The sequence below is a fragment of the Hesperophylax consimilis genome, chromosome 11, assembly GCF_061612785.1.
Source record: "Hesperophylax consimilis isolate HC1 chromosome 11, BYU_Hcon_1.0, whole genome shotgun sequence".
Classification (NCBI taxonomy): domain Eukaryota; kingdom Metazoa; phylum Arthropoda; class Insecta; order Trichoptera; family Limnephilidae; genus Hesperophylax; species Hesperophylax consimilis.
Window position 1 is genome coordinate 18,074,176 of NC_142846.1, and position 12,200 is coordinate 18,086,375.

At 34.2% G+C, this 12,200-nt stretch overlaps 1 protein-coding gene across 1 annotated transcript in view; it reads left to right on the forward strand.

Moving 5' to 3' along the window:
* Positions 1–1,218: 1,218 nt before the first annotated feature.
* The window catches only part of LOC149419880 (uncharacterized), an 88,126-nt gene continuing 77,144 nt past the window's right edge, over positions 1,219–12,200 (forward strand). The window contains exon 1 of the mRNA XM_089637562.1: positions 1,219–1,444. Within this exon, the coding sequence (XP_089493688.1) occupies positions 1,219–1,444 (226 nt within the window). The remainder of the gene's footprint in view (positions 1,445–12,200) is intronic.

Here is a 12,200-nt window from a genome sequence, read left to right on the forward strand (position 1 = left end):
CTCGATAAGTGAGTAAGTGTTTGCGAATCTCATATTAGAGATATAAAAGTGAAGGTACAATCCTCATGTAAATATTGATAATAATAACGGTTGTGCAACACCAATCTGCGAATTGGTTTTCTCTTTTCGTTTTCTTGGTTTATAACTTGTTTAGTTTTATGGTTTTCTGTAAAAACTTATTTATTTCTACTAGCTTTGTCTTTTATGTACATGTGCGGGAAAGAAAGGTATTCGCGTGGGTTTTTTTTTGTTTTGTGGACCTGTGGACCAATTCTACACCTGAGCTATCTATCTAGTACCTAAGATCACTCGATGCGACGATTCGGGTTCCTGGAAAACGGGATGGAGACTCCCCGGGCCTGAGGAGCCCTCCATCTCCCTCCTCATGACATCAGCGTCTGGTCTTGTAGCTCTTTCCTCCCTCTGGCTGGTGTGCGCGTGGACCCTCGACATGAGGTCGGTGGAATCCCCAAATTCTACAAATAAGCGGAAACAAAGATACGGTAATGCGATGTGACGTTTATTCCTCCGCTGTGTAGCTCGAACATGGTCGGATGACTTAAATATCCCGCGGATATGAATGTTACAAAGACGGTATCACCGCCCGCCATTATAACCGGAATTCTGAACCTGAATTTCCCGATAAAACAATTAAATCAGCGCGGTCGCTCCTCGACCGGCTGTAAACTTAACGATCACATGATACTTTAATTAGCACACCGATCCGTATCACTTTATTAATAAAAATCCACATTTTGGTGACCAGTCGGTAACGTGCCGTGCCCTGTCGGCGCGTTCCCAAAAAGTGACCCGAACGACCAATAACCCTCTGGAGTTCAAATCTTAAACTATTCCCGGAGAAAAAGTGCAACTGTTAATAGCCAGTCAATTACCATTAACTGACTGCAATCTACCCGGGGTAATATGAAACATTACTAACTTTACTTACGAAAATAATTATTTATAAAATCAAAGTAATTATTTTCATAACAGAATACCTCCCAAAATTGTTGTTTAATGGGTCAGTGTTATTTGCCTCGGAACTAAAAAATCTGTTAAAATATTTACAGGGAAACCATGGAGCAAAACTTTTCAGAACTGCTAGCAGAACCCTTTGGAGAATTCTGTTGAAACTTCTGTCGAATGTCATTCACTGATTTCGAATATTTATTAAACAAAATAGGACCTTCCATTTCAAAAGAAGACACAAACTGGAGAATGTCAATACCTGCCAAAGTGCGCCTGGCTGTGACTTTAAGATTTCTGGCAACTGGAGACAGCTACAGAAGACACAAACTGGAGAATGTCAATACCTGCCAAAGTGCGCCTGGCTGTGACTTTAAGATTTCAAGGGTTCTCGGGCGCTCTTCGAGGCTGCCGGCTGCTTTTTGGAAGCGCTCCGAGTTTATTTTTGAAATCCTGGGAAGTCCTCAATTTTCCAGGTGTAAATTTAGCATAAAATAACCGAATTAAGTTTTAGTTTACGTGTATAAAAGTAAAATACTTTTTCTGTAGCCCCTTCGGGCTTAATTCAAGTTTTAATATAAAGTTTTACATATTTTTAGTTCAAATCTGCCACGTTATCCAAAAAGTGCACAGTGAAAGGCAAAACATCGGTCGTCGGTTTTAAATGCTTACCACATGTGCACGGTGATAGACTAGTGAACAGTTTCAAGTGCGTGTAAGTGATTTATGAGGGTATCCTTTGGGCTATGATGTAAACAATGTCGGATATGACCGGGCCACACTACTCAGACTTAATAGTGAAAGTGTCTATTTGGACCCTGACTGCTTCGGATGCCGTCAATGGGTTAATTCCCCAACTCACGATGCTGGCGGAACTTTGGACATTTTTATCTCAAAGTCAAGCGGTCCGTTTCTGGTAGCGGATAGTGTGGATGTAGATCTATCAGACCATCGACTTATTCGCGCAGAAATCGATTTTAACCCACCGAAAATTCCTTACGTTACTATCACATCAAGAGCATGGCGCGGTTTTAACTTTGACGACTTCCTGTCAGCTTCTCCGCTCTGTACACATGGCGCATGGGAAACAGAGTCGCCAACCAAACTAGCAGCAGATTAATAACACCATCCTTTCAACCCTTTTAAATACATATGCTCCAATTTCTACAAAAACTCGGCGTCTACGAAAATCTGATGCCTGGTTTGACGAAGAATGTCGGAGCCAGAAGAGATTGATGCGTAAATTGGAGAGGTCCTACAGACACTCGGGGGTTACATCACGGAACGATTGGATACAGGCTCAAAAAGAGTACATGATCTTAATCCGTTCAAAAAGGTCTGAATATTGGACAAATAGGATCACTTCAGAGCGTCAAAATCCACGTAGTCTTTGGAACTCGGTTAAGACAGTCATTGCTGATGTCCATGCACCAAATACAATCGACATAGCTCCGGAAATCTTCTCCAAGTTTTTCCTTGACAAAATTGAGTCAATACGAGCCCTAACAACCTACGCTCCACCACCGTATTTTACTAAATGCAATAGAGAAAACCTTTCTGCCTTCAAACCTACATCCCTAGAAGAAGTAAGGAAATTAATTCTTACTTCACCGAACAAGCAGTGTTCGCTCGACCCTATTCCAACGTGGCTACTGAAAAAGTGTTGCAATGAAATTGCTCCCTTTTTAGTTCATCTTTTCAATAAGTCACTTAGCACGGGTGACTTTCCAAAATCCCTTAAATCAGCTAATCGTAACTCCATTATTAAAAAAACCACAACTGGACGCTGAAGATCTTTCAAATTACCGACCCGTTTCAAATCTGCCTTTTATATCAAAAATATTAGAAAAAATCGCTGCCTCACAGGTCATATGTCACTTAAATTCAAATGAATTATTAACTAAATACCAATCTGCATATAGACGGTTCCACTCCACAGAAACCGGGTTACTACGTGTTTTGTCGGACATAACTACTGCCATTGAGTCGGGTAAACTGGCACTTCTTTCAGTCTTGGACATGAGTGCTGCATTTGACACGATTGACCATGACTTTCTTATTAAACGATAAGATGAATCAAATGGACAAAGTTCAATTGTATCAATGTCCAAATGGACAAAGTTCAATTGTATCAATGTCCAAATGGACAAAGTTCCAATGAATGAAGGTCTAAATGGACAAAGTTCAATTGTATCAATGTCCAAATGGACAAAGTTCCAATGAATGAAGGTCTAAATAGACAAAATTCAATTGTATCAATGTCCAAACGGACAAAGTTCAATTGTATCAATGTCCAAATGGACAAAGTTCAATTGTATCAATGTCCAAATGGACAAAGTTCAATTAAATCAATCTCCAAATGGACAAAGTTCAATTGTATCAATCTCCAAATGGACAAAGTTCAATTGTATCAATGTCCAAATGGACAAAATTCAATTGTCCAAATGGACAAAGTTCCAATGAATGAAGGTCTAAATGGACAAAGTTCAATTGTATCAATGTCCAAATGGACAAAGTTCAATTGTATCAATGTCCAAATGGACAAAGTTCAATTGTATCAATGTCCAAATGGAAAAAGTTCAATTGTATCAATGTCCAAATGGACAAAGTTCCAATGAATGAAGGTCTAAATGGACAAAGTTCAATTGTATCAATGTCCAAACGGACAAAGTTCAATTGTATCAATGTCCAAATGGACAAAGTTCAATTGTATCAATGTCCAAATGGACAAAGTTCAATTAAATCAATCTCCAAATGGACAAAGTTCAATTGTATCAATGTCCAAATGGACAAAATTCAATTGTATCAATGTCCAAATGGACAAAATTCAATTGTATCAATGTCCAAATGGACAAAGTTCAATTGGATCAAAGTCCAAATGGACAAAGTTTCAATGGATGAATGTCCAAATGGACAAAGTTCTAATGAATGAATGTCAAAATGGTCAAAGTTCCAATGAATGAATGTCCAAATGGACAAAATTCAATTGTATCAATGTCCAAATGGACAAAGTTCAATTGTATCAATGTCCAAATGGACAAAGTTCCAATGAATGAAGGTTTAAATGGACAAAGTTCAATTGTATCAATGTCCAAATGGACAAAGTTCAATTGTATCAATGTCCAAATGGACAAAGTTCAATTGTATCAATGTCCAAATGGACAAAGTTCCAATGAATGAAGGTCTTAATGGACAAAATTCAATTGTATCAATGTCCAAATGGACAAAGTTCAATTATATCAATGTCCAAATGGACAAAATTCAATTGTATCAATGTCCAACTGGACAAAGTTCAATTGTATCAATGTCCAAATGGACAAAATTCAATTGTATCAATGTCCAAATGGACAAAGTTCAATTATATCAATGTCCAAATGGACAAAATTCAATTGTATCAATGTCCAAATGGACAAAGTTCAATTGTATCAATGTCCAAATGGACAAAGTTCCAATGAATGAAGGTTTAAATGGACAAAGTTCAATTGTATCAATGTCCAAATGGACAAAGTTCAATTGTATCAATGTCCAAATGGACAAAGTTCAATTGTATCAATGTCCAAATGGACAAAGTTCCAATGAATGAAGGTCTTAATGGACAAAATTCAATTGTATCAATGTCCAAATGGACAAAGTTCAATTATATCAATGTCCAAATGGACAAAATTCAATTGTATCAATGTCCAACTGGACAAAGTTCAATTGTATCAATGTCCAAATGGACAAAATTCAATTGTATCAATGTCCAAATGGACAAAGTTCAATTATATCAATGTCCAAATGGACAAAATTCAATTGTATCAATGTCCAAATGGACAAAGTTCAATTGTATCAATGTCCAAATGGACAAAAATCAATTTAATCAATGTCCAAATGGACAAAGTTCAATTGTATCAATGTCCAAAGGACAAAATTCAATTGTATCAATGTCCAAATGGACAAAGTTCAATTATATCAATGTCCAAATGGACAAAATTCAATTGTATCAATGTCCAAATGGACAAAGTTCAATTGTATCAATGTCCAAATGGACAAAATTCAATTGTATCAATGTCCAAATAGACAAAATTCAATTGTATCAATGTCCAAATGGACAAAGTTCAATTGTATCAATGTCCAAATGGACAAAGTTCCAATGAATGAAGGTCTAAATGGACAAAGTTCAATTGTTTCAATGTCCAAATGGACAAAGTTCAATTATATCAATGTCCAAATGGACAAAATTCAATTATATCAATGTCCAAATGGACAAAATTCAATTGTATCAATGTCCAAATGGACAAAGTTCAATTATATCAATGACCAAATGGACAAAATTCAATTGTATCAATGTCCAAATGGACAAAGTTCAATTGTATCAATGTCCAAATGGACAAAGTTCCAATGAATGAAGGTCTTAATGGACAAAATTCAATTGTATCAATGTCCAAATGGACAAAGTTCAATTATATCAATGTCCAAATGGACAAAATTCAATTGTATCAATGTCCAAATGGACAAAGTTCAATTGTATCAATGTCCAAATGGACAAAGTTCAATTGTATCAATGTCCAAATGGACAAAGTTCCAATGAATGAAGGTCTAAATGGACAAAGTTCAATTGTATCAATGTCCAAATGGACAAAGTTCAATTGTATCAATGTCCAAATGGACAAAGTTCAATTGTATCAATGTCCAAATGGACAAAAATCAATTTAATCAATGTCCAAATGGACAAAGTTCAATTATATCAATGTCCAAATGGACAAAATTCAATTGTATCAATGTCCAAATGGACAAATTTCAATTGTTTCAATGTCCAAATGGACAAAAATCAATTTAATCAATGTCCAAATGGACAAAGTTCAATTGTATCAATGTCCAAAGGACAAAATTCAATTGTATCAATGTCCAAATGGACAAAGTTCAATTATATCAATGTCCAAATGGACAAAATTCAATTGTATCAATGTCCAAATGGACAAAGTTCAATTGTATCAATGTCCAAATGGACAAAATTCAATTGTATCAATGTCCAAATAGACAAAGTTCAATTGTATCAATGTCCAAATGGACAAAGTTCAATTGTATCAATGTCCAAATGGACAAAGTTCCAATGAATGAAGGTCTAAATGGACAAAGTTCAATTGTTTCAATGTCCAAATGGACAAAGTTCAATTATATCAATGTCCAAATGGACAAAATTCAATTATATCAATGTCCAAATGGACAAAATTCAATTGTATCAATGTCCAAATGGACAAAGTTCAATTATATCAATGTCCAAATGGACAAAATTCAATTGTATCAATGTCCAAATGGACAAAGTTCAATTGTATCAATGTCCAAATGGACAAAGTTCAATTGTATCAATGTCCAAATGGACAAAGTTCAATTGTATCAATGTCCAAATGGACAAAGTTCAATTAAATCAATGTCCAAATGGACAAAGTTCAATTGTATCAATGTCCAAATGGACAAAATTCAATTGTATCAATGTCCAAATGGACAAAGTTCAATTGTATCAATGTCCAAATGGACAAAGTTCAATTGGATCAATGTCCAAATGGACAAGGTTCAATTGTATCAATGTCCAAATGGACAAATTTCAATTGTATCAATGTCCAAATGGACAAAGTTCAATTGTATCAATGTCCAAATGGACAAAGTTCAAATGGATCAATGTCCGAATGGATAAAGTTCAAATGGATGAATGTCCAAATGGACAAAGTTCAATTGTATCAATGTCCAAATGGACAAAGTTCAATTGTATCAATGTCCAAATGGACAAAGTTCAATTGTATCAATGTCCAAATGGACAAAGTTCCAATGGATGAATGTCCAAATGGACAAAGTTCAATTGTATCAATGTCCAAATCGACAAAGTTTAATTGTATCAATGTCCAAATGGACAAAGTTCAATTGTATCAATGTCCAAATGGACAAAGTTCAATTGTATCAATGTCCAAATGGACAAAGTTCCAATGAATGAAGGTCTTAATGGACAAAATTCAATTGTATCAATGTCCAAATGGACAAAGTTCAATTATATCAATGTCCAAATGGACAAAATTCAATTGTATCAATGTCCAAATGGACAAAGTTCAATTGTATCAATGTCCAAATGGACAAAGTTCAATTGTATCAATGTCCAAATGGACAAAGTTCCAATGAATGAAGGTCTAAATGGACAAAGTTCAATTGTATCAATGTCCAAATGGACAAATTTCAATTGTTTCAATGTCCAAATGGACAAAAATCAATTTAATCAATGTCCAAATGGAAAAAGTTCAATTAAATCAATGTCCAAATGGACAAAGTTCAATTATATCAATGTCCAAAATGGACAAAATTCAATTATATCAATGTCCAAATGGACAAAATTCAATCGGATCAATGTCCAAATGGACAAAGTTTCAATGGATGAATGTCCAAATGGACAAAGTTCCAATGAATGCATGTCCAAATGGACAAAGTTCCAATGAATGAATGTCCAAATGGACAAAATTCAATTGTATCAATGTCCAAAGGGACAAAGTTCAATTTTATCAATGTCCAAATGGACAAAGTTCATTTGTATCAATGTCCAAATGGACAAAGTTCAATTGTATCAATGTCCAAATGGACAAAATTCAATTGTATCAATGTCCAAATGGACAAAGTTCAATTGTATCAATGTCCAAATGGACAAAGTTCCAATGGATGAATGTCCAAATGGACAAAGTTCAATTGTATCAATGTCCAAATGGACAAAGTTCAATTGTATCAATGTCCAAATGGACAAATTTCAATTGTATCAATGTCCAAATGGACAAAGTTCATTTGTATCAATGTCCAAATGGACAAAGTTCCAATGAATGAATGTCCAAATGGACAAAATTCAATTGTATCAATGTCCAAATGGACAAAGTTCAATTATATCAATGTCCAAATGGACAAAATTCAATTGAATCAATGTCCAAATGGACAAAGTTCAATTGTATCAATGTCCAAATAGACAAAGTTCAATTGTATCAATGTCCAAATGGACAAAGTTCAATTGTATCAATGTCCAAATGGACAAAGTTCCAATGAATGAAGGTCTAAATGGACAAAGTTCAATTGTATCAATGTCCAAATGGACAAAGTTCAATTATATCAATGTCCAAATGGACAAAATTCAATTATATCAATGTCCAAATGGACAAAATTCAATTGTATCAATGTCCAAATGGACAAAGTTCAATTATATCAATGTCCAAATGGACAAAATTCAATTGTATCAATGTTTAAATGGACAAAGTTCAATTATATCAATGTCCAAATGGACAAAATTCAATTGTATCAATGTCCAAATGGACAAAGTTCCAATGAATGAATGTCCAAATGGACAAAGTTCAATTGTATCAATGTCCAAATGGACAAAGTTCCAATGAATGAATGTCCAAATGGACAAAATTCAATTGTATCAATGTCCAAATGGACAAAGTTCAATTGTATCAATGTCCAAATGGACAAAGTTCAATTGTATCAATGTCCAAATGTACAAAGTTCAATTGTATCAATGTCCAAATGGACAAAGTTCAATTAAATCAATGTCCAAATGGACAAAGTTCAATTGTTTCAATGTCCAAATGGACAAAATTCAATTGTATCAATGTCCAAATGAACAAAGTTCAAATGTTTCAATGTCCAAATGGACAAAGTTCAATTGGATCAATGTCCAAATGGACAAAGTTTCAATGGATGAATGTCCAAATGGACATAGTTCCAATGAATGAATGTCCAAATGGTCAAAGTTCCAATGAATGAATGTCCAAATGGACAAAATTCAATTGTATCAATGTCCAAATGGACAAAGTTCAATTGTATCAATGTCCAAATGGACAAAGTTCAATTAAATCAATGTCCAAATGGACAAAGTTCAATTGGATCAATGTCCAAATGGACAAAGTTTCAATGGATGAATGTCCAAATGGACAAAGTTCCAATGAATGAATGTCCAAATGGACAAAGTTCCAATGAATGAATGTCCAAATGGACAGAATTCAATTGTATCAATGTCCAAAGGGACAAAGTTCAATTTGATCAATGTCTAAATGGACAAAGTTCATTTGTATCAATGTCCAAATGGACAAAGTTCAATTGTATCCATGTCCAAATGGACAAAATTCAATTGTATCAATGTCCAAATGGACAAAGTTCAATTGTATCAATGTCCAAATGGACAAAGTTCCAATGGATGAATGTCCAAATGGACAAAGTTCAATTGGATCAATGTCCAAATGGACAAAGTTCAATTGTATCAATCATTGTACCAGGGTCTTGTTTCCACTGCTTGTGAATCTGGTTTCGTTCTTTGATTAATTTTTTTTAATTTGGAATCAAACCACGGAGTATTCAGTTGTACCCGACTTCTTAATCCTGTTTTTGGTGTAGTTGTACCTGATTCTATTGTTCAAAGTTCAATTGTATCAATGTCTAAATGGACAAAGTTCAATTGAATCAATTGAATCAAATCTTCCACCATACATTTGTGTGTTTAACGATATTTACCGTCTTCCACCAAACATTTGTATGTTTTACAACATTTTACCGTCTTCCACCATACATTTGTATGTTTTACCACATTTTACCGTCTTCTACCATTTATTTGTTTGTTTAACCACATTTTACCGTCTTCCACCATACATTTGAATGTTTTACCACATTTTACCGTCTTCCACCATAATTTTCTCTGTTTTACCTATTTTATCCAATTTTAGAATTTTTACCGTGTTTTGAATTATTTTGGCACAATTTATCATTCTTCACAGTGTTTTTATTTTTATTTTTGACCTTTTTTCTCTATTTCTTACGGTTTTTAATGATGGTGGTAAACCATCCAAAATTGTGAAATATGGTAATATTTCACAATGTTTTTAGAGGTTCAATCATGTTTTACCGTATACTTTAGTGGTTTTTAGTTATATTTTCCAAATTTGAGTTTTTCAAGGTCATTTTCAGAAAGTTTTCATCTTCCATCATATATTTGACTAGTTTTTACGGTTTTCAATGATTTTTTACAATATTTGACTATGTTTTTAAAGGTTTAGCATGCTGTTTGCTGTTTAAGAGTCTTCTACCATACATTTGACTACATTAAACGGTTTTGTATGATATTGTACCATAAAAAAAACTTATACTTATAAGCCGATATAAACTCAAAAAAATGATAGCTAGAAATGTCCTATCGGACATAGAAATGTCCTAACGGACACTAGAAATGTCCGATGGGACACTAGAAATGTCCGATGGGATATTGAAATGTCCGATCGGACACTAGAAACGTCCTATCGGACATAGAAATGTCCTATCAGACACTAGAAATGTCCTATCGGACACTAGAAATGTCCGATGGGACATTTAAATGTCCGATCGGACACCAGATATGTCCTATCGGACAAGGAAATGTCCTATCGGACACTAGAAATGTCCGATCAGACACAAAAAAGTCCGATGGGACACTACAAATGTCCGATGGGACATTGAAATGTCCGATCGGACACAAAAAATGTCCGATAGGACACAAGAAATGTCAGATGGGACACTAGAAGTGTCCGATGGGACATTGAAATGTCCGATGGGACATTGAAATGTCCGATGGGACATTTAAATGTCCTATCGTACACTAGAAATGTCCGATCGGACACTAAAAATGTCCTTTCGGACATCCGAAATGTTCGATCAGACAGTATTTTACGTTTTTGAGTATTTGAAGTACAGTGTACAACATTTTTTTTAAATTTATTTTTTTTAGACCATTTTTTTCCATATTTCACCGTCTGTTTCCGTCCGTCACCACAAGTTTCTGTGTTTTACCTTCTTTTACCCCATTTAAGCATTTTTACTCTGTTAAACAATATTTTGGCACGTGTTTTCATTCTTCACAAGGTTTAACTATGTGAAACCTATTTTCACTATTTTTACCGTATTTTTCCGTAAAACATTCAAATATATGGTTGAGGACGTTAAAATGTGGTCAAACATTCAAATGTATGGTAGAAGACGGTTAAATGTGGTAAAACATGCAAATGTATGGTAGAAGACGGTAAATTGTATTAAAACTTTCGAATGTATGGTGGAAGACGGTAAAATGTGGTAAAACATACAAATGTATGGTAGAAGACGGTAAAATGTGGTAAAACATACAAATGTTTGGTGGAAGACGGTAAAATGTGACAAACATACAAATGTATGGTAGAAGACGGTAAAATGTGGTAAAACATACAAATGTATGGAGGAAGACGGTAAAATATGGTAAGACATACAAATGTAGGGTGGAAGACGGTAAAATTTGGTAAAACATACAAATGTATGGTAGAAGACAGTAAATTGTATTAAAACATTCAAATGTATGGTGGAAGACGGTAAAATGAGGTAAAACATACAAATGTATGGTAGAAGACGGTAAAATGTGGTAAAACATACAAATGTTTGGTAGAAGACGGTAAAATGTGGTAAAACATACAAATGTATGGAGGAAGACGTTAAAATGTGGTAAGACATACAAATGTAGGGTGGAAGACGGTAAAATTTGGTAAAACATACAAATGTATGGTGGAAGACGGTAAAATGTGGTAAGACATACAAACGTAGGGTGGAAGACGGTAAAATGTGGTAAAACATACAAATATGTGGTGGAAGACGGTGAAATTTGGTAAATCATACAAATATATGGTGGAAGACGGTAAAATGTGGTAAGACATACAAATGTAGGGTGGAAGACGGTAAAATGTGTTAAAACATACAAATATATGGTGGAAGACGGTTAAATATGGTAAAACATACAAATGTATGGTGGAAGACGGTAAAATGTGTTAAAACATACAAATATATGGTGGAAGACGGTTAAATATGGTAAAACATACAAATATATGGTGGAAGACGGTTAATAATGGTAAATCCTTGAAAATCTGATTAAATTATGGTAAAAAAGGCCTCGTCCGCAATCGACTCATCAAAATGATAGAATACAGTAAAAATATTCCGATTAATTAATTCATGGTCTTAAAATATGGTACAATATCATTTTAAACCATTTCATGTAGTCAAATGTATGGCATAAGACTCTAAAACAGCAAACAGCATACTGAACCTCTAAAAACATAGTCAAATATTGTAAAAAATCATTAAAAACCTTAAAAAATAGTCAAATATATGACGGAAGACGTTTAACATGATGAAAATGACCTTGAAAAACTAAAATTTGGAAAATATCACTAAAAACCAGTAAAGTA